The sequence below is a fragment of the Aulonocara stuartgranti genome, assembly GCF_965226115.1.
Source record: "Aulonocara stuartgranti genome assembly, chromosome: 12".
Taxonomy (NCBI): Eukaryota; Metazoa; Chordata; class Actinopteri; order Cichliformes; family Cichlidae; genus Aulonocara; species Aulonocara stuartgranti.
Window position 1 is genome coordinate 38383051 of NC_138948.1, and position 24287 is coordinate 38407337.

At 43.7% G+C, this 24287-nt stretch overlaps 1 protein-coding gene across 3 annotated transcripts in view; it reads right to left on the reverse strand.

The window, feature by feature from the left end:
• apba1a (amyloid beta (A4) precursor protein-binding, family A, member 1a) overlaps positions 1-24287 on the reverse strand; it is a 55767-nt gene that overhangs the window by 10152 nt on the left and 21328 nt on the right. For 2 of the 3 annotated variants that reach the window (XR_014280218.1, XM_082555318.1), the window contains exons 6-12: positions 21826-21858; positions 17883-17969; positions 17262-17447; positions 17009-17188; positions 16552-16764; positions 7551-7670; positions 7308-7448 (exon numbers count right to left, since the gene is read on the reverse strand). Coding sequence is in view for 2 of the 3 variants with exons in the window: in XM_082555318.1 (XP_082411444.1) it covers positions 7308-7448; positions 7551-7670; positions 16552-16764; positions 17009-17188; positions 17262-17447; positions 17883-17969; positions 21826-21858 (960 nt within the window). In the remaining variant the exon portion in view is untranslated. The remainder of the gene's footprint in view (positions 1-7307; positions 7449-7550; positions 7671-16551; positions 16765-17008; positions 17189-17261; positions 17448-17882; positions 17970-21825; positions 21859-24287) is intronic. The other variant, XM_082555319.1, reaches the window with a different exon arrangement.

Consider the following 24287-nt stretch of genomic DNA (forward strand, 5'->3'; position numbering starts at 1 on the left):
TTGTGTTGACCAAAGTACTGAAGGTTTATGACTTTTCCTTATCTGGGGTCATGAACTGGTGTGTAAAATATGGACACTTTGGTCCTGGGATGTCTTTGCAGTGTTTGTATACAAAGATGATGTTGCAGGTCATTTTGACCCGCACACTTTTATGCAAGTAAAAAGCTGTTCAGATCCAAAATAAACATTTGTCTTTGATGTACTTTGTTTTGACTGCCTCTGAATATACATCAGACCCAGGTGTGTATGTGAGAAACTTTCTCTCCCCTGTCCTTGTCACTGTTCTCGTGTCATTTCAACACACCTAAAATGAGCTCCTGAAGGATGACGACTGAAGAAGCTTTATCACTGCTTTTGAACTGGGATAGTGATGAAGAAGAAGGTGTTTCAGAGACAGAGGATCTTTCAAGACAAAGACTACAACTCGCTCCAAAGGAGGAGTAGACAATCTTGACAAAGTCACAGCAACATACATTATTATCAGGATGTCCAAAAAACTCACTGAAAAGCCTTCAGCTAATCCAAAATGCTGCAGCAAGAGTCCTGACAGGGACTAGAAAGAGAGAGCATATTTCTCCTGTTTTGGCTTCCCTTCATTGGCTTCCTGTTAAATCCAGAATTGAATTCAAAATCCTGCTCCTCACATACAAGGTCTTAAATAATCAGGCCCCATCTTATCTTAATGACCTTGTAGTACCATATCACCCTATTAGAGCGCTCCGCTCTCGCTCTGCAGGCCTACTTGTTGTTCCTAGAGTATTTAAAAGTAGAATGGGAGGGAGAGCCTTCAGTTTTCAGGCCCCTCTTCTGTGGAACCAGCTTCCAGTTTGGATTCGGGAGACAGACACTATCTCTACTTTTAAGATTAGGCTTAAAACTTTCCTTTTTTCTAAAGCATATAGTTAGGGCTGGACCAGGTGACCCTGAATCCTCCCTTTGTTATGCTGCAATAGATGTAGGCTGCCGGGGGATTCCCATGATGCATTGAGTTTTTCCTTTCCAGTCACCTTTCTCACTCACTATGTATTAATAGACCTCTCTGCATTGAATCATATCTGTTATTAACCTCTGTCTCTCTTCCACAGCATGTCTTTATCCTGTCTTCCTTCTCTCACCCCAACCGGTCGCAGCAGATGGCCGCCCCTCCCTGAGCCTGGTTCTGCCGGAGGTTTCTTCCTGTTAAAAGGGAGTTTTTCCTTCCCACTGTCGCCAAAGTGCTTGCTCATAGGGGGTCATATGATTGTTGGGTTTTTCTCTGTATCTATGAAGCGCCTTGAGGCGACTTTTGTTGTGATTTGGCGCTATATAAATAAATTGAATTGAATACAGCTGCCAGTGCAACACAGCTCGTTGGCCCTTGGTAATTTTCTACAACATTTTGGATGTGTCAGCTTACAATGCCTATGTCCTGTGGACTGAAATCAACCAACACTGGAATGCCAGCGTATTGTACCGACGTCGGCTTTTCCTGGAAGAACTGGGCAAAAGTCTTGTCACTCCCAAGACCCAGAGGCGAGTCAGACCAGCTCGATCTCCAGCAGCAGCAGCTGTCATTGAAAAGGTCAAGTGTGCAGTGGATCCAGTGGATACAGGTGTAAAGAAACAGGAAAGATGCCAGGTCTGTTTAGGTGGACGGCCTTGTCTTGGTAGGTTTACAGTTGTGCCATACTCCTTCCCTTTCTGAATGATGGCTTGAACAGTGCTCCGTGGGATGTTCAAGGCTTGGGAAATCTTTTTGTAGCCTAAGCCTGCTTTAAATGTCTCAATAACTTTATCCCTGACCTGTCTGCTGTGTTCAGGTGAAGCAATGAGTTGTTGGCGCTGTCACTTGGTGTTCGCTCGCTCTGTGGTAGAGTATCACTTCCTGTTCCTGCTCAAACACAGTGGTGTTTCTGAGTAGCTTATCTGCTTAGCAATTTAATTAAAAACTTTTAAATACATTCTTCTTTCATAGTATAATCTTCACGTGCTTCATCCGAAGCACACTTTCTGAGTACTCACTACCTAATTTATAGCCAAAGTATTCACTCACTGTCTCTGTACTGTTTCGCTAGCTTAGCTTAGCTCGTAGCCGACTCGTTAGCACCATGGCTACTTCACCTGTCCCTCCTGCACTTTCTTGCTCATTGTGTCAGATGTTTAGTTACTCCTCGGCCTCCTTTAGCAGTAATGATATCTCTAACAAATGTAGCATATTTGCAGCTCTGGAGGCCAGGATTACTGAATTGGAGACTCGGCTTCGCACCCTTCATTCACCCGTAGCTAGCCAGGCCCCTGTAGCTGGTGCAGCCGAAGATAGCGTAGGCCCCGCTAGCTGTTCCCCGGCAGATCCCAAGCAGCTGGGGAAAGAGGGCGGCTGGGTCACGGTGAGGAGGAAGCATAGTCCTAAACAGAAGCCCCAGGTACACCACCAACCCGTTCATGTGTCTAACCGTTTTTCCCCACTCGGCGACACACCCGCCGGGGGTCAAACTCTGGTAATTGGCGATTCTGTTCTCAGACATGTGAAGCTAGAGACACCGGCAACCATAGTCAATTGTCTTCCAGGGGCCAGAGCAGGTGACATTGAAGGAAATTTAAGACTGCTGGCTAAGGGTAAACGTAAATTCAGTAAAATCATAATTCACGTCGGCAGTAATGACACCCGGTTACGCCAATCGGAGGTCACTAAAATCAATATTGAATCGGTGTGCAACTTTGCCAAAACAATGTCGGCCTCTGTAGTTTTCTCTGGTCCCCTCCCCAATCAGACCAGGAGTGACATGTTTAGCCGCATGTTCTCCTTAAATTGCTGGCTGTCTGAGTGGTGTCCCAGAAACGATGTGGGCTTCATAGATAATTGGCAAACCTTCTGGAGGAAACCTGGTCTTGTTAGGAGAGACGGCATCCATCCCACTTTGGATGGAGCAGCTCTCATTTCTAGAAATATGGACAAATTTATTAAACCCCCCATAATATGACTATCCAGAGTTGGGACCAGGAAGCAGAGTTGCAGTCTTACACGTCTCTCTGCAGCTTCTCTCCTCCTGCTACCCCCCCAAAAACCCATCTCCATAGAGACTGTGTCAGCTCCCAAACAGACAAAAAACAAACTAAAAACCAGCAACAAACAACTTAAACATAAACAATTACAAAGAAAGAACAATACAGCATCCACATCTGAACCAAAGAGTAAAACAGTGAAATGTGGATTATTAAATATTAGGTCTCTCTCCTCCAAGTCTCTGTTAGTACATGACTTAATAATTGATCAACAAATTGATTTACTCTGCCTTACAGAAACCTGGTTGCAGCAGGATGATTATGTTAGTTTAAATGAATCAACACCCCCGAGTCATTCTAACTACCAGAAACCTCGAAGCACAGGCCGAGGGGGAGGTGTGGCAGCAATTTTTCACACCAGCCTATTAATTAATGAAAGACCAAGACAGACTTTTAATTCATTTGAAAGCCTGATGCTTAACCTTGTCCACCCCAGCTGTAAAACTCAGAAACCAGTCTTACTTGTTATCATCTATCGTCCACCCGGGCCTTACACAGAGTTTCTGTCTGATTTCTCAGACTTTATATCTAATTTAGTTCTGAGCTCAGATAAAATAATTATTGTGGGTGATTTTAACATCATGATGCTAAAAATGACAGCCTCAACATGGCATTTAATCTGTTATTAGACTCAATTGGCTTCTCTCAAAATGTAAAAGAACCCACCCACCACTTTAATCACACTCTAGATCTTGTTTTAACATATGGCATAGAAACTGAATATTTAACAGTGTTTCCTGAAAACCCTCTGCTGTCTGATCATTTCCTGATAACATTTACATTTACAATAATTGATTACACAGCGGTGGAGAGTAGACTTTATCACAGTAGATGTCTTTCTGAAAGTGCTGTAACTAAGTTTAAGAATATAGTCCACCCACTGTTATCATCTTCAATGCCCTGTACCAACACAGAGCAGAGCAGCTATCTGAACGCTACCCCAACAGAGGTCGATTATCTTGTTAATAATTTCACCTCCTCACTACGTACGACTCTGGATACTGTAGCTCCTGTGAAAACTAAGGTCTCTAATCAGAAGTACCTGACTCCGTGGTATAATTCTCAAACACGTACCCTAAAGCAGATGACTCGTAATCTGGAGAGGAAATGGCGTGTCACAAATCTAGAGGATCATCATTTAGCCTGGAGAAATAGTTTGCTGCTTTATAAGAAAGCCCTCCGCAAAGCCAGAACATCTTACTATTCATCACTGATTGAAGAAAATAAGAACAACCCCAGGTTTCTCTTCAGCTCTGTAGCCAGGCTGACAAAGAGTCAGAGCTCTTTTGAGCCAACCATCCCTTTAACGTTAACTAGTAATGACTTCATGAACTTCTTCACAAATAAAATTTTTATCATTAGAGAAAAAATTACCAATAATCATCCCACAGATGTAATATTATCTACAGCTACTCTTAGTACCATTGATGTTAAGTTAGACTCTTTTTCTCTAATTGATCTTTCTGAGTTAACTTCAATAATTACTTCCTCCAAACCATCAACGTGTCTTTTAGACCCCATTCCTACAAAACTGCTCAAAGAAGTCCTGCCATTAATTAATTCTTCGATCTTAAATATGATCAACCTATCTCTAATAATCGGCTATGTACCACAGGCCTTCAAGCTGGCTGTAGTTAAACCTTTACTCAAAAAGCATCTCTAGACAGGCAGAGCCTTCAGTTTTTAGGCCCCTCTTCTGTGGAACCAGCTTCCAGTTTGGATTCAGGAGACAGACACTATCTCTACTTTTAAGATTAGGCTTCAAACTTTCCTTTTTGCTAAAGCATATAGTTAGGGCTGGACCAGGTGACCCTGAATCCTCCCTTAGTTATGCTGCAATAGATGTAGGCTGCCGGGGGATTCCCATGATGCATTGAGTTTTTCCTTTCCAGTCACCTTTCTCACTCACTATGTATTAACAGACCTCTCTGCATTGAATCATATCTGTTATTAACCTCTGTCTCTCTTCCACAGCATGTCTTTATCCTGTCTTCCTTCTCTCACCCCAACCAATCACAGCAGATGGCCCCGCCCCTCCCTGAGCCTGGTTCTGCCGGAGGTTTCTTCCTGTTAAAAGGGGTTTTTCCTTCCCACTGTTGCCAAAGTGCTGCTCATAGGGGGTCATATGATTGTTGGGTTTTTCTCTGTATCTATGAAGCGCCTTGAGGCGACTTTTGTTGTGATTTGGCGCTATATAAATAAAATTGAATTGAATTGAATTGAATTGAATTCTTTGGACTTCATGGTGTTGTTGCTCCCAATATTCTCTTAGACAACCTCTGAGGCTGTCACAGAGCAGCTGTATTTGTACTGACATTAGATTACACACAGGTGCACTCTGTTTAGTCATTAGCACTCATCAGGCAACGTCTATGGGCAACTGACTGCACTCAGACCAAAGGGGCTGAATAATTACGCACACCCCACTTTGCAGTTATTGATTTGTAACAAATGTTTGGAATCATGTATGATTTTCCTTCCACTTCTCACGTGTGCACCACTTTGTGTTGGTCTTTCACGTGGAAGTCCAATAACATTGATTCATGTTTGTGGCTGTAATGTGACAAAAAAAAAAAAAGTTCAAGGGGGCCGAATACTTTTGCAAGCCACTGTAGATCATGGAAAGGGAATACCCTTCAATGGTATCCCCTCATGCCTGTGCCCTCTTTCAACAGGACAATGTGCCCTGAGACAAAGCAAAACTGGTTCAGGAATGAGCACAACAGTGAGTCTGAGGTGTTCACTGGCTTCCAAATTCCCCACATTTGACCCCAATCAAGCATCTTTGGGAGGTGCTGGGCAATCCAGTCTGATGCATGGAGGCACCCACCTAGCAGCTTAAAGGACTTAAAGAATCTATTCACTTCAGTTTTATTCAATTTTATTTATTTATACAGTGCTGAATTACAACAACAGTTGGGGTGCTTTATGTTGTAAGGTAGACCCTAAAATAACAGAGAAAAACCCAACAATCATATGACCCCCTGTGAGCAAGCACTGTGGTGACAGTGGGAAGGAAAAACTCCCTTTTAACAGGAAGAGTCTGCCATGACCGGTTGTGGTGAGCGAAGGAAGTCAGGATTAAAGACATGCTGTGGCAGAGAGCCAGAGATTAATAATAAGTTATTATTCAATGCAGAGTGGTGTATAACATCTTGGTGCCAGATACTCCATGGCTCAATGGGTGAGAGCTGTTTTGGTAGCAACAGGGGGACTAAAATAATATTAGGCAGGTTGTCATAATGTTATGCCTGATCAGTGTATATAAAGCTTTTTCCCACATACTGATAAAGTACTCTATCCTATAGATGTAAGTGCTGTGTGCACCTTGGATTCATACCTATGATCGATTTAGAATAACCAGTTAACTTTACATGCATGTCGTTGGACCAGGAAGGAAGCCGGAGTACCTATAGGGTGGCTGTAGGAGGCAGAGCAGGTCACCAACTGATCGGAAGGTTGGTGGTTCGATCCCTGGCAGTCTGCATGCCAAGTATTCTTGGGCAAGACACTAACCCCAACTTGCTCTCCGATGCATCCATCGGAGTATGAGTGTACTTAGAAAGCACTGAGTGTAGATTGGGTGAATGAGGCATGTTATAAAACTTTCCTTTTTTCTAAAGCATATAGTTAGGGCTGGACCAGGTGACCCTGAATCCTCCCTTTGTTATGCTGCAATAGATGTAGGCTGCCGGGGGATTCCCATGATGCATTGAGTTTTTCCTTTCCAGTCACCTTTCTCACTCACTATGTATTAATAGACCTCTCTGCATTGAATCATATCTGTTATTAACCTCTGTCTCTCTTCCACAGCATGTCTTTATCCTGTCTTCCTTCTCTCACCCCAACCGGTCGCAGCAGATGGCCGCCCCTCCCTGAGCCTGGTTCTGCCGGAGGTTTCTTCCTGTTAAAAGGGAGTTTTTCCTTCCCACTGTCGCCAAAGTGCTTGCTCATAGGGGGTCATATGATTGTTGGGTTTTTCTCTGTATCTATGAAGCGCCTTGAGGCGACTTTTGTTGTGATTTGGCGCTATATAAATAAAATTGAATTGAATTGAATTGAATATAGAGAGCTTTGAGTACTCCAGGAGAGTAGAAAAGCGCTATATAAGAATCAGTCCATTTACCATAGTACCCAGAGGAAACCCACAAATGCACCACCCAGAAAGGCCTTAGGCACAATAGACTGCAGTGTTTCACTTTTAACTGTTGTGCATCGAAAGATCCTGATTTCCTTGTTATGTATAATGTGATGCAATGTCTTACCTCTCCCACAGCACTGGACAGGATGTGGACAATTTTTTCATGGGGCGTGGCCACCACACTCTGGCTGTTGATCTCGATGATGCGGTGACCAACTCTGACCCCGCCCCGTTCGGCAATGCCCCCACGCATTAGGCTGCAAATCTGTTGAAGAGATGTCACTTTTTCTTTAAAAATAACAAATAAAATCACTCAAGAAATGTAACAAAATTGCAGTTATCATGTAACAGAGCAGACACTACTCACAATGCCATTCTGGACACTGAAACCCAGCTGGTAGCGCAGGTCTGGCCGTCTGATGAGTACAGTAGTCACTGGGGGACATCTCACAATATTCAGCTTGATATGAGACTGGTTCTTCAGACCCTACAGGAAAGAGAAGCAGGAAAGAGCAAGTATTGGGATGAATTAAATTCAGCAGCAAATAATGTATGTATACATATTATACATAATATGCACACACACACACACACACACACACACACACACACACACACACACACACACACACACACACACACATGTGGTAGCAAGCGCTCTCTCCTATGCAGTGGTCACTGCAGGGCAGCTTAAATAATGGGAAAAAGGCAGCGATTTCGAGCATTTGTCCCACACAGGACACCGTAGTTCAAGCTTCTCATTCGTCCAGGCACCATCTTGGCTCAGTGTTTACTGTGTTTGCTTTGCAAGGCCCAGCAGCAGACTCGGAGTGGTTTATGCCCCAGTGTGTAAATGGTGCGGTCCAAGCCTACATATACACACACTAATATATATATATATATATATATACCTACAACCACGATTACCGACACTAACAAGCTGATCTACAATACGGCAACAGTGATCAGTGAGATGCTTGGCTACAAGTTGAACAGCGACAAGGGGCAGTACCCTCCATGGAGAAGGAGGCTAGAGGGCAAGATCAAAGTAGCACGGAGGGAGGTTAGCCAACTAACGGAGTTGCAGAAAGGTGCGACAAATAAGGTGCCTAAGAAATACAGCAAGCTGTCCATACCTGAGGCCTTGGAAACTGCCAAGCAAAGACTCACAGCCTTGGCCAGCCGCTTGAGGAGGTACACCAGAGAGATAGAAGGCAGGAGAATAAACCAGCTGTTCTCCACAGAACCAGCAAAGGTGTACTCTCAGTGGCAAGGGAACAATAATAAGAGAACAGCACCACCAAGGCTGGAGACGGAGCAATACTGGAAGAGCATATGGGAGAAGGATGCAACCCATAACGGCAATGCTCAGTGGCTAGAGGATCTGAGGGCTGACCACAGCGACCTCCCTGAACAGGGTCCAGTAACCATCACAGTGGCAGATATCCAAGAAAGGGTCTCCAGTATGAAGAGTTGGACAGCACCAGGGCCCGACATGGTTCACGCCTACTGGCTGAAGAAGCTGACTGCACTCCACGAGCGTCTGGCAGCACAAATGAACCAGCTGCTAGTTAACGAGAGACACCCGGAATGGCTAACTGAAGGCCGGACGGTCCTGATCCCCAAGGACCCCAAGAAGGGACCGGTCCCCTCCAACTACCGACCAATAACCTGCCTCAGTACTACATGGAAGCTCCTGTCAGGCATCATATCGGCTAAGATGAACAGGCACATGGGTCAATACATGAGCGGGACACAGAAAGGAATTGGCAAGAATACCAGAGGCGCAAAACACCAGCTACTGGTAGACAGAACAATCAGCCGAGACTGCAAGACCAGACTGACCAACCTGTGCACTGCCTGGATTGATTACAAGAAGGCCTATGACTCAATGCCCCACAGCTGGATACTGGAATGCCTAGAATTGTACAAGATCAATGGGACCCTAAGAGCCTTCATCAGGAACTCAATGGGGATGTGGCGTACAACACTAGAGGCCAACTCCAAGCCCATAGCACAAGTCACCATCAAGTGCGGGATCTACCAAGGAGATGCTCTGTCCCCACTGCTGTTCTGCATAGGCCTGAACCCCCTCAGTGAGATCATTAACAAGACTGGCTACGGATACCGACTACAGAACGGAGCAGTTGTCAGCCACCTCCTGTACATGGATGACATCAAGCTGTATGCCAAGAGTGAACGAAACATCGATTCACTGATCCACACTACCAGGCTATACAGCAATGACATTGGAATGTCGTTCGGACTGGAGAAGTGTAGTCGGATGGTAACAAAGAGAGGGAAGGTAGTCAGAACTGAGGGGATTGAACTACCAGAAGGCAACATTGCAGACATAGAGGACAGTTACAAGTACTTGGGGATCCCACAGGCGAATGGGAACCATGAAGAGGCCGCTAGAAAAGCTGCAACCACCAAGTACCTGCAGAGGGTCAGGCAAGTCCTGAGGAGTCAGCTGAATGGTAAGAACAAGATCCGGGCCATCAACACGTACGCCCTGCCCGTGATCAGGTACCCTGCTGGGGTAATAGGCTGGCCAAAGGAGGAGATAGAAGCCACTGACATAAAGACAAGAAAGCTCCTTACCATGCATGGAGGGTTTCACCCCAAATCCAGCACCCTGAGGCTGTACGCTAAGCGGAAGGAAGGGGGCCGGGGACTGGTGAGTGTCAGCACCACAGTCCAGGATGAGACAACGAACATCCAAGAATACATTAGGAAGATGGCCCCAACTGACCGAGTGCTCAGTGAATACCTCAGGCAGCAGAAACCCAAGAAAGAGGAGGGAGACGAGGAACCATCATGGAAGGACAGGCCCCTGCACGGTATGTACCACCGGCAGATAGAGGAGGTGGCTGATATCCAGAAATCCTACCAGTGGCTGGACAAAGCTGGACTGAAAGACAGCACAGAGGCACTAATCATGGCAGCACAAGAACAAGCTCTGAGCACAAGATCCATAGAGGCTGGGGTCTATCACACCAGGCAAGACCCCAGGTGCAGGCTGTGTAAAGATGCCCCAGAGACAATCCAGCACATAACAGCAGGGTGCAAGATGCTAGCAGGCAAGGCATACATGGAACGCCATAACCAAGTGGCCGGCATAGTGTACAGGAACATCTGTGCCGAGTATAACCTGGAAGTCCCGAGGTCAAAATGGGAGATGCCCCCAAGGGTGGTGGAGAATGACCGAGCTAAGATCCTGTGGGACTTCCAGATACAGACGGACAAAATGGTGGTGGCTAACCAACCGGACATAGTGGTGGTAGACAAACAGAAGAAGATGGCCGTAGTGATCGATGTAGCGGTTCCGAATGACAGCAATATCAGGAAGAAGGAACACGAGAAGCTGGAGAAATACCAAGGGCTCAGAGAAGAGCTCGAGAGGATGTGGAGGGTGAAGGTAACGGTGGTCCCCGTGGTAATCGGAGCACTAGGTGCGGTGACTCCCAAGCTAGGCGAGTGGCTCCAGCAGATCCCGGGAACAACATCGGAGATCTCTGTCCAGAAGAGCGCAGTCCTGGGAACAGCTAAGATACTGCGCAGGACCCTCAAGCTCCCAGGCCTCTGGTAGAGGACCCGAGCTTGAAGGATAAACCGCCCGCAGGGGCGTGCTGGGTGTTTATATATATATATATATATATATTAGGGGTGCAACGATATTCGTATCGATATTGAACCGTTCGATACAGTGCTTTCGGTTCGGTACGCATATGTATCGAACAATACAACATTTTTAATTTATTTTATCAACTTTCCTTCTGACGATGCTGTCTGTGTTGAGCGCTCAGTGAATCTGCGTTCGACTACTCCGCCTAGGCTCGACAGTGCAGCCTAGGCGGAGTAGTCGAACGCAGATTCACTGAGCGCAGGGCAAGCTAGCGAGACAGAAGTTAAGCTCTCCTTGCAACATGGACCTCCCCCACCCTCATTCAGATCTGGCGTTTGGAACTATTTTGGTTTTCATGTGAAGTATGACCCTGAAGGTAAGCGAGTCATGGACTAAAGTAAAACAGTATGTTGGATGTGCCATGCAATGCTCAATTACATGGGTGGGAACTAGTGTGTTAGCGCAGTTAGCTCGTTAACGTGTTGGCCGTCTAGCCCCATGCACGGGGCGATCGGCGGTAGCTCGTTAACAGAGATTCGCCGTGTTGTGGCGTTAAGGTCATTTCAACGAGATTAACGCTGACAGCACTAGTGGGAACACAACGAATATGACTGCACATTTACGCCGACATCATCCTAGTGCAAAGACAAAAACAATAAGCATGCTACTAACTTTAGCCGAGTCATTTAGACAGCTGTTAGCACATGATTCTCCTTATGTGTTTAATATGCTGCTGAGAATATAGCCCAGAAGAAGCGGATAGTATAGTTTTTATTTTGGAAAGAGACATTTCTCTGTAATAAACTCTCTTTTCCAAAGATGAGTGATTCCTCAATCAGATACAGGGCTCGCAATATCGCTAGCCCGACGTCCCGGAGCTAGCGATTTTTTCAGTCGGGCTACCAAAATCTATCTCTTCCCTGCCCGTCGGGCTATCGTAGGAAGGAAAAATATATGTCAATGCTTTTGCATTCTTTCAGAAATGTAGCTGGGTAATTATGTCATTGGCATCGGTGAGCCACTGTCAATATGTGACATATTGAAATCGCGTTTGAATTTGCGCTTGTTTTTTTGCTTTCACTTTGCAATCGCGTGAACTGTGTATAGAGAGCGACAGCACTGATCTGTGAGTGATGATAATTTGTGCACCAATTCCTCTGACATCGTCTTATTAATCGTTAGCTTACTATGCAAACATGACAAGTGAAATCTCCCGCAGCTTAAACATGTGAGAGGTTGATCGTGTGTAAAAGTAGCAGCATATATATTTCAGTTCTGCTGAGCCAAATAAGACAGGTCAGGGTGAAGAAGTGACAGCCAAAGAAAAGCTTACCACAAAACGGAGAAGTTATGACAAATCAGACTATAAGGCAAAAAGAAAGTGCAGCTTCATGGTTTCATGGACAAAAGAATTTCTGTGGCTGCAATATGACGAGCTAAATAACCAGGGCTGCACATAAGTGGTCCGCAGGTGCGCATTCGCTGTCAAAATAAAAAACACGCACAAGGGTTAGGGTTAAATTTAAAAACTGTACTTTTGAGTTAAAATATATATTTATAATTTTAATAAATGACAAATTAAAAAGGCATGAACATTTTTTTTGTATCGAAAAAATATCGAACCGTGACACCAAAGTATCGAACCGAACCGAACCGTGAATTTTGTGTATCGTTGCACCCCTAATATATATGTATATAAATTTTTTTTAATGTTTTCTCTTTATTTTTACTACTTTCTACATTGTAGATACAAACTGAAGGCATCAAGTATTTGAAGCAAGATATATGGAATTATGTAGCAAAGAGATAATTAATAATAATTCTAAATATGTCTTATATTTTAGATTTCTGAAAGTAGCCCCCTTGTCAAGGTTCATTTGTGAATTTATTGCCTTCTTAATGGGGTTGGGACCATCAGTTGTGTTGTATAGAAGTCAGGTTGGTGCACAGCTGACAGCCCTATTTGACAACTGTTAGAATTCATATTATGGCGAGAACCAATCAGCTAAGTAAAGAGAAACAACAGCCCATCATTACTTTAAGAACTGAAGGTCAGTCAGTCTGGGAAATTGATAAAACCTTGAATGTGTCCCTGAGTGCAGTCACAAAAACCATCAAGCGCTACGTTAAAACTGTCTCACATGTCTCAAAGAACCTGGCACACCTGTTACCCTTCAGACACTTTCTTCTGAAGCGATCTTTAGGAGCTGCCCGACAGACGACTAGTGTCGGAGTATCGACTTTTCTGGAGTGCCTGTAAATCTGCCAGCCTGCCTACTGGAGCCTGTGGATTATTTTCGCTGGTGACTGTACCGAGTTTTGTTTCCTCACCAGGATTTTCGTCTGTCTGTTTCTCCCGGTCGCCTCGTTTGGTTTGTTTCCCTTCTGGAGGTTTTTGGCAAACAGTACCAAGTAAGCTCTCCAACTCTCGGTAAAGTCTCTTTTATGCTTTTCTCAGTTTCGGGCAAGACCCTCCTAATTCTCCTGTTCCACTCAGATCGAGTGCGCTACCGGTGTGCGTCTCCTCACCTGCACATCCCGGCTCCACATTCACATTTTATTGTATATACAGTGACCCTGAAAATTCATCCCCTTCACTGTAAACAAATTGTTTCAACTCTGTGCCTCTGTGCGTTCTGCTCTCTGAGTCCACCGGTATTTTTCATGACACTGGAGGATACATTCATTCAAGTCAGCCTCAGAAATAACAAGTTAACAGCATGCCTACCACAGCATGCTGCAGCAACATGTCATCCCATCAGGTTTGCATTTAGTTTATTTTTCAACAGCACAATGAGTCCAAACACACCTCCAGGCTGTGTAAGACCTATTTGAGAGTGATGGAGTGCTGACCAGATGATCTGGCCTCCACAGTCACCTGACCTAAACCCAATGGAGATGGTTTGTGATGATATGGAGCTCAGAGTGAAGGCAAAAGGACCAACAAGTGCTCAGCATCTCTGGGAACTCCTTTAAGACTGTTGGAAACAATTTCAGGTGACGACCTCATGAAGCTCAGAGAGAGAGCCAAGAGTGAGCAAAGCAGGAATCAAAGCAAAGGGTGGATGTTTAGAAGAATCTAAAATATCAAACATGTTTTGAGATATTTCACACTTTTTTGTTTACTACATAATTCCACATGTGTTCATTCATAGTGTCGATGCCTTCAATGAGAATCTACAATGGAAATAGTCATGAAAATAAAGACAAATCACTAAATGAGAAGGTGTGCCCAAACTTTTCGATGATAGTGTATATTGTACATTATTAGATGTGCACAATAAGGCTTGTAAGACAGCTCAAACTCATCCTGTCTATCTGCCTATTAATGGGCTATTACTACATGCCTTCAGGACACGATTTACAACCTGAAGAGGTGATAAAGTGATAGATCTTTCAGCCCAATTCTACTTTTTCTACATAATCCATCATACAAAATGTAATCAAATGGAAAAGTCTCTTTTTAAAACTTGTTTTATTATTTTTAATCTTTTCACTTTATGCATCAAGCAAAAATTTAATTATATGCAACATTCTCTGACTGGAAGAAATTAGTTTAACATTTAAACCTATTTTCTGCACATTCCAGCACATAAAATAAAATATTTTTTGTGTTTACACTCACTCTCTCAAATAGATGCAAGTAAAACACAGCAGAAAATAAATAAAGTCAAAGACTCAGCGGTCCTGTTGCTCTATTTTCACCTGTAAAGCAGGAGTGGGGTAGGCGGAGGTTTACCCTGGTGCAGGTGTGCCGCGGTCAGTGGAAGAATCCGCGAGTTTCTCTGTGAGTTTCCCATTACGTCGTAGCTACTCGGTGCTTGTTGGAAGTTTAGGGGTTTTTTTCGCTGTAAAAAGAAGTTTTCTTCCCACGCACAGCGGACACTAATGTTTTTGTCACTTTTTATGGAATCAAACTCAAAGTAAGGTCAGTACTTCCACGCTTTAAACGCTGCACGCTCATACTCTCTCCCGCACTCGATATATGATCCATTGTTGATCTGCACACAGCTGTTGTCACCAACGTCGCACTCGCTTACGTCACTGTCATGAGACATTCTCGCAAAAAATCACGGTTTTAGTAACGCAGTAACGCAGCGTTCCTACGGGAAAGTAACGGTAATCTAATTACTGTTTTTGCAACAGTAATCCCTGACTTTACTCGTTGCCTGAAAAAAGTAATCAGATTACAGTAACGCGTTACTGCCCATCTCTGGTGGTAGATACTATATAGTTCCTTCTGTGTGATTTTTTATGTTAGGTTTGTTTTTTGGTGGTCTGGGAGCTGACATGGTCTCTCAGAGGATGGGGTTTTATGGACATAACAAGAGAAGCTGCAAAGAGGTGTGTAAGACTCGAACTCCTGGTCCCAACTGTGGATAGTCACGTTTGAATAAATTTGATCAGATTTATAGAAACGAGAGCTGCTCAGTCCAATGTTGTATTGATGCTCTACCTTCAGCTGCACCGACTACAGGGCCCTTGCTAGCTGTAGGTTTTTCATAGGTGTGAAGCTGACTCTCCAATTCTGTGATCCTTGCCTCTAGAACTGTAAACAGGTTACATTCATTACAAATATAGTTATTACTAAATGAGGCTGAGGAGTAACTAAACATCTGACACAATGTCAAGGGACCGCTGAAGAGGCTAATGCTGCAAGTAAGTCGGCTACAAGCTAAGCTAGCGAGTCTCTAGCATCACAGTGACTCACTACTGTGAATGTAATTAGCAGGTAAGAAACACAACTAAACAAGTTCATCTGACCAATGAAACCGGGAGAGAACTTTGAGTCCAAAGAGCATCTTCAAGCACAAGATAAATCCCAACATTTGTAAAGATAAGCTGCTTCAACAGACGTCATTGCAGCTTTTACGTGTCGCCAGGTATTAGACCCCTAAGTTCCAGGAAAGCTCTGAATGCTGTGAAGTTGTACTGGATACACCTCTGCCCCAAATTGGGGGTAGTTCCTCTGGACTGGCAGATGTGGAGATGGTCTCTCTTAGATATGAAATGCTTGCTCTAACTTCAGCAGATCATACTCAGTCTTCCTATGAAGGCCTATGCCCTTCATAGGGGAGAATGTGTCCCTTTGTCAAAACTCAGTTCAGAAGGAGCAACTTCTGTCTAGTCCTGGGACACTTGCACAACTGGTCTGTACGTGCTCTGTGGTCTTGGTGCAGACTCATAATCATGTTGCTGGAATGTTCTGTGGTTAGTTTGGGAGCATAGATTATAAATCCTGTTGCTTCAGACTATTTGGTCCCTGTACAGCTGTAACATCAGCATGGTTGCTTTGCTAGAGTCAGACTCTTTCCCTGTGAATGCCAAGGTTGTATTTTGTCGCCAATTCTGTTCATAATTTTAATGGAGAATATAATAGAGAGCAGCCAAGAATGAGGAGATTTCTGTTTCTGTGGCTTCAGGATCTTACTTTTCTTTGCAAATGATGTGGTCCTGCTGGTCTTATCATTTGGTGACCTTCAGCTTATCTGCAGCCAAATTCAGTGCAGGGAGATGGGAATTAACACCTCTGTTTTTGAGGCAAAGATTCTTAGCAAGCAGTGGGTGGAGAACACGCTCAGGTAGGGGATGGGTTGTTGTATCTCATGGAATTACACATGAGTGGAGGAAGTGTGGAGATGGAGAGACTGAATGGTGCACAGAGTGCTGAGCATGAAGCCAAATGAGATTGGAGAGCTGGAAATGAGCCTCCACCAATGGGTGCACATACCATACATACCTTTATAATGCTTTGGCAGGTGGACAGTGGCAGTCCCACCAAACTGGTTCCATTGATTGACATGATCTGGTCTCCTATGTTCAGTCTGCCAGACCTCTCAGCTGGCCCAGCATGCATCATGTTGGCAATAATGACTGTAGGTAGGATGGAGCCCCATCCACTCTCCACGATGACCACGCCCAGAATCTCCCCCTTAGCTTTCTCTACAAACACCTGTGGTCACAGCAGGCAGTCGACAGGCAGAGAGAAACAAAAACAAATCATTTTAAATTACGTTTCATTGGAATTCATTTGTCTGAACTATCATGAAAAAAGGATGCCATATTAATTTGTCATTCTAATCTCTACTACATATTCAGCAGTACAGACGTGATTATGCCAACCTGTGGATGGAAAGCAGAATAAAAAATACTGTTATGAAACCAGAAATGTTTGAAAATACATGCAGCCCTCTCACATTTTTGCAGTTCTCAGATTTGGAGAAGTGCACGAGGTCATCATTGTACATGTCCTGAGTGTTCAGCAGGTCACTGTATTCCTTTTGGCTGAGGTCCTCAGGGTTAATGCCATTGGCCCGTAAGAATTCTTGATAGGCCACACTAAAGGCCTGTCCAATCGACTGGGCAATTAACTGGGCCTAGAGGACATGGCAGAGTTAGAAGATATTGGAAAAAAAGTTTTCAAAGACAGAAGTATGTTGTTGGACTCACATCCTCAGACTCAAACACATGGCAGATCATCTTATACTGGCGCTTGCTGTCTTGACTTGGCTCTGAGGTTTCCACGTTCTCCTCAGAATCAGTGCGAGGCATCCTGCGCCGGGCCATCAGAACCACTATGTTGCCAATGTCAGCAATGTAGGAGATAGTCCGCAAAGGGTGGTCCATCATAGTTTCCTTAAAGGCATAGAAACATTTACAGCCCTCCTCATGTGTACAAGACGCAGATTTTCTGCATTTGTTGTAAGTACTTTAGAATCTAACAATATATGTTATTGCATTTAAACCCCATAAACAGTGGGTGTAGGAAAGTGAGGTAACGTTTGCAAACCATATAAAAATGATAGATAAACGATATACATGAGCTTCTTGCTTTGTCCACTGTTATGCATCACAGTAATATGAGGCGCCAAACATGTCAACTGTTGCAAAACAACCACATCTTTGATTCATCTGTTCAGAGAACATTATTACCAATGATCTAACATACGGACCATTAATCTGATGTTAACACAGATGTTACCACAACACTACACAAACTGCAGAATATGCAAAAAATTAAACGGTAATATAGATGAAAGGGAAACGTGTGCCTGCAGTGTGAGTGGGTACCTGAGAGTCAGCGTTGAGCACTTTTATTCTCTGGGTAGAGATGAAAAGATCCACCTCTGTGAGAGGCTGAGGCTCACCCTCAGGTTCCTGCACAAACACAGTCAGAAAGCAGCATTAGACACAGTGACATGTCTCAAAACCAGTACAGCACACGCGATTAGGCAAACATGACCAAACAGCTAAAGTGGTCAGTAAAAGCAGAGAAGTGCACTGCCTTAAGTTCTGGGTTTAAACTGGTCACAAACCGGCTGTGTGCAGGCAGGAATAGGACCCAAACACTAACTCACAGAAGAAAACGTGAACGCAAAGTAACACAGCTTTATTGCTGAATGCAAACCAATACAAAACTAAACCGGGAAATTCTAACAATAATACGGTCCAGGAAACACGGAGAGCCACGAGGGACACGGAGCAACACGTGACTGAGGGAGACGCTGACATAAATACACAGGTAACGAGGGACGTGGGAGCACACGGGCAACACAGCTGACACGAATAATCATAACAAGACAGGGGAAGCCAGACTGAACAGAGTGAACATGAAAACACGGGACCTTCACAATAAAAAGGACACATGATGCAGGAGAGGCAGACGCGAGGGAACGCGAGGGAGCCTAAATGTACAAAGGTTAACACAGAATAAACTCAGGATACCACTAAGAATAATGGACCATAACACAACAGAAACACAAGGGACTCAAAACGCTTCAAAAGGACCCCGAACCATGACAAAACTGAGCAATCATTAATATTTATTAATCGTTTTAGTTTCACGACACAAATTAGGTTCCTGCACTTGCCAAATCTCACTGATTTTATTACATGAAATTAATAAATAAGCCTGTGCTCATCCTGCAGTATAATTAAACTCCACAAACTACAAACTACAACAAATCACATGAGTTATTTTGTCCCATCTAAGAAAAAACGAGGGCATATACTGTGCTGCCAAAAATATTTGCCCCTTCATGATTTTTTGGTTTTTGAATATTATTTGTTTTATTTATGTTTTATCGATAAAATGTTAATTTTAACCAGTGATAAACAACATAAATGCAAAATGCAGTTTTTAAATGATGTTTCCTTTAAGATCATGAAGTAATCCAGGTCTGGTCCTATGTGGAAAAGTCATTTTCCCTTAAATCTAATAACTGTTGTTCCACCCACAGCAGCAAGAACTGCAATCAAGCATTTACAGCCAACCCGTTCTCACTCCCAAAGCGTAACATTTTACGCTAGGTGACAAATCGTCACCATATTACGTTTTCGGCTACCCACCACGTTCCTAAATGACGACCTCGGAAAAAGAGGAAATATGAGAACCGTCTGGACTGAACCTACACATGTTCGCTCTCTTTCTTCAAATCGCTTAGAAACACGCTATTTAACATAATTAAAGTCCTGGTTAAGGTCAGGAATAAGGTTATGGTCAGGGCTAGGGATAAGGTTAGGTTTAGGGCTGGAATACAGGGCTGGAACGTCTACTACCGCAGGAGCGTCATTGCACTGGATTCCAGCAATAACCCGCCGCGTACCATAAGAACGCCGAAGGTCTCCTTTCGCGTTCCTCAGGAACGCCGCGGGACGTGACAAAACGTCGACATGTTACGCCTCGGGAGTGAGAACGCTCTGTTACAGCATGTCTTTTGTATCACGCAAAGATTGGCCCAGCCTTCTTTGCATCTTTATTTGGTTTCTGAGCATGAAAAGCCTGTTTAAAGTCAGACCAAAGCATCTCTTCTTCTTGGTGTATTTTGGTTCATTGTCTTGTGATCGTTGCTCCACCTGAGCTCACAAACTCTTGGCTGGACATTTTCATTCTGTTAACAGGGCAGAATTCATGGTTCCATCAATTACTGCAAGTCATCCGGGTCCTAAAGCAGCAAAGAATCCAGAGGCTTTCACACCAACAATGCCTGCAGTTTGCAGTGGTTTCTTCTTGAAATTCTCCCATGAATATCACGGCGCACAGTCTCATGCTGTTGAATGTTGTTTTGGGTTTTTGTGCCCTCCTGCATGATGTGCTCATGGAGTTTTTTTCTATTTGTGGATGATGAACTGTTGTTTGCTGGAGTTACTACATTTTTATTCCTATCCTTAATCCTCCTGCTGCACATCATTTGGACCTAAATCTTTCTGTCAAGCCAACTGACACAAGTCATTTTTGAGTGAGTGAATCTAATCAGCATCATCAACTTAAATTAAACTGATGTTCTCAAGCAAGTTGATACTTCATGTTGCCCTCCACACCGTCTAGTCTCACATTCATGATAAGCCTTTTCTAGTGCTTTTGCCTCCTTTGTCTTTATTCTAGACTCTAACTACTCCTGACTATTCATCTTTGTCAGCCTCGTCCTCTAAATACTTTCCAGTACTTCCTCCTTCCACCACCAAGTCTTGCCTTCTTTGCTACCTTTACTCATCTACTTAATGTCTAAGTTCATTTGTTATTTGCTATTTTAATGAACAATAAAAAGAATCATAAAAGCACTTCTAAAAGAACAATGAATCCATTAACAGACAGTAAAAAATAGAAAGTGGACTTGCAGAAATAAAGCTAAACACTTCTTTGCAAGACACAGAAGGTTCTGAACTCTGAAGAGAAAACGGAAATCAAGAGGTGAACCTTCTGTGAAGATACAGTGGTTTTCAGACATGTTGAAATTCAAGGAAAAAACAGTTCGAGACGTCAAATATTTGTCCAAAAAAAAGAAAAAGTGCTTTGGATGTTTTTAACCAGGACATCAGTCAAAAAGCTGCAAAAGAAGAAGTCTTTGTGAAACATGTTTAGGAAAACACCCAAAGTTTTACAGGAAGATCACAAAAAGGAAGAGAGAGAGTGCAGTGACGAGCATGGGGAGAGTGTAAAAACTCAAAAAACGCTGAGTCAACGGAAGGAACAAATGAAGCTACATCAAACAGATCAGTGCATGGACACCATGTACTCCTCTACAGTTGTCCCAGTATGGGTATCTACATCAAGTGACCCAGAGAATGAAATCCTCGTGTATGCACTACATGATGACCAAAGCGTTACCACATTCATCATGCGAGAGGCATCTGGGAACAAAACGAGAGCCAGTGGAGTTAAAGCTCTCCACACTTTCATCCAGAAACACGATCATCCCAAGTCAGAGCTGAGCTGCACTGCAGGTGAGAGGTTTCTGCTCGTCAAAGGTTTCTCTCCCTGTAACCTACTCAGTGCAGTTCATTCCTGCCAAAGTCGCATTCCTACACCTCTGGGAAACCGTGGTCTCGACTATGCATCCATCGGAGTGTGAATGTTAGCCAAGCAGCACTGAAGTATAGAAGAAAGTGCTTGTATGAATGGGTGTGAATGAGGCATGAGGCAATACTGTTGCTGTCTAATGTTAAGTACATTCAATATATGCTCCGTTCAGGACAAAGACTGGGACCAAATGTTAAATTATAATGTTTCTAATTCAACATTATGCAGGTCATCTATTGTGCGACCTGCAGTCAGGTTGTTGATTCCTAAAAAGAGACACAGAGCACATACCACAGATCATAGTTGTGGCCACGTGCTCTTTAGCTGCCATGATGCCAGGTCTCTCTCTGGATAAATAATAACTAACTAATAACAGGGCTTACAAGGCCAAACCCCACAAACCCCAAACGTGTCAGAAGATTCAGACTGTTACCTGCATCGAACACATGGATTTCTTACATGACAAAAACTTTTCTATTTTACCAAGAATGAGATTTTCCAGGTTACATAGACAGTCCAACGTGTCCAATGTCCAACATAAGACATGCAACGTTGGCATTTAGGTTCAGCAAAACGATAATTCATCAGAATGACATTTTAAAAGTATCAAAGGACAACGATAATCATATAGACACTGAACAGGACAGAGAGTAAAACACATGAAAAGCTGCACTCAGCAGTGATAAGGATAAGACAGACATGTAGGTACTGCACCTTCTTCTTGTTCTGGGCCAATTTCTGAGCCATCTGCCAAGCATGGAATAAAGCACACAGGACAATCACGGGTTAGGTCAATATACAGTAAAACATGGATTTGTGTATTAAATAACTGTCAATGGTGCGCCAAAAGGCTAATGCTCCAGCCTTTCAACAACCTCTATATATATACAGAATATTAATGATTAACAAACAAGGCTTGTCTAAGTCACCCAGGCTTGTAAGCAGCACAGTAAAATTGATTTAATGCAGTCGGTTCCCTAGATTTCCCAATGCATGCTAACCATGTGCAATGGAAAATATCCATATGGAGATTTTACTGTTTATTTGTGGATAATGAATTGGATGCATAATATTTATTCCCTGTATATAGTAAACAGTGTTGGGGAGTAACGGAATACATGTGCCGCCGTTACGTATTTAAAATACAAAATATGAGTAACTGTATTCCGTTACAGTTACCGTTTAAAAAGGTGGTATTCAGAATACAGTTACTTTGTTGAAATAAATGGATTACACTGCAGTACTTTCCTGTTTCATATTGTCGCGGGTCAGGACTGTTTGGGTTTTGTTTGACAGCTACGTTCTGTTGTTCCAGGCGGCAGCGTTACGGTTGCCATGGTTACAGGGCGACGCTCTCTCTCTCTCTCTGCGACTGTGTGTTTCCTGGGTGAGAGAGCGCCTTTTCGTTGTTGTTGTTGTTGTGCTAAGCTAACAGGCAGAATGCTACAAGCATAGCTCTAAAGAATGTAGCATCATGGGCAGTGTAGTCCGTGCTGCAGGGAGAATGGACTGCCATACACGTTATGGGTCTGTGAGCGCGAGGAGGGAGAAAAAGGGGAGTGGAAAGGTACGAGTTGTCATCGAGGAAAAACGGGAGCTGGAAGCATGTAAATATAATAATAACCACTGCAGCCAAGAAGAGTGCCTGACGAGCCCAGTTGTAAGTAAGCTATTAAGACTCGACTGTACACCGTGTTCGTGTTTTCCTCCGAAAACAATAAGTTCCGTTGGAGCAGCCTTTCAACGCCTCTCTCTGTCTCTCGCAAGAAAAGTTGACCCACACAACAAAGTAAAGCTATTTTTCGGCTACGAGCCGACAGGGACCCCGCCGTATTAGTCAGAGGTCCCTTTACTACAGTTCGGAGTCGCAGACCTTCAGTAACAGTAATAAATCACACAGCAATAGTACATTCATGTAGTTGTAAAAAGCACGATAATATATTAAGTAATCCAAAGTATTCAGAATACGTTACTGTCATTGAGTAACGTAACGGAATACGTTACAGAATACATTTTGGGGCATGTATTCTGTATTCTGTAATGGAATACATTTTAAAAGTAACCTTCCCAACACTGATAGTAAATAATACACCTCATGTAGTGTGAACTTCCACAGCCCACAGTGCTTTATTTATAGTGCCTTTTGTGTGCACCAGTAGTCGAGCAGCTCTTGAGCCACTTTGGCGGGCTCACACTCCGTCACTTGCTCTGTCCACTCTTCTCCCTGTAAGATCCCAGCACCCAACTCAAACAGTGGAGACATGATGAGATGATGGAGATCAGCCTCCCCTGACACCACACCCCGAACCCGCTGCTCAACCCCTCCCCTGCAGTCGAGCCATAAACCACACCCCGCCACGTACCCCCATCACTTGACATAGAGCGGGGAGCCGAGGTTAAATCTTACTGCACGTCTGTCATTCTCCTTTGCAGATGTCTTTGTGCAGTCATGTCCATGTCTTTGTCACATCCATGCTATTAGTTGCTTATCAATCACTTCAAATGCTTGCAGCCTAATCTACAGTCCTGCCATCATCACCGTCCTGGAAACACTCATATAAAAGCCACAGCAAAAGCAGTTCTCTTGTCAGCAAGGGCAATCTAGCTCTGGCTTTAGCGCTGGGCAGTTGCACAGGAGCTTGTTTCCATTCTCTCATCTGCAAACCTTAACATGCTCCCATCAGCCAGTTTTGCCACCGGGAGCAGGCGATAGCCTGCTTCAGCAACAGCACGCAAATTTCTCCCGTTTGTGTCTTTAATATTCGCACAAGTGTCGAAGAATCAGAAAGGTAAAGTCCAGTTTAAGATGTCAAGGGTAAAATGAAGGGAATGGGGACGAGTTGTTGCAGTCCCTTCATTTTACCCCGAGCACTCGGCTATGACGAACCTCTTATCTCTTGCTGTTTTGCAATCATCTTACTTTTAGCTGAAATTTTCTTTTGTTAGCACTAAATCCAGACTCCATATATTTCAGATCATACTGACAGTCCCTGTTAACGAGCTCACATTCTCAGACTAATCAGCCCATTTATTTCAGCAGCCCAATCATTCAATCAGTCATGTGTGGTAATATTATTTAAGCCTGTTTGACCAAATCAACTTCTAGCAGTTATAAAATTCATTCTCTCACCTGCAGAGTGGTTTTAACTGCATGCACTCAGCATTTGCTTATTCCC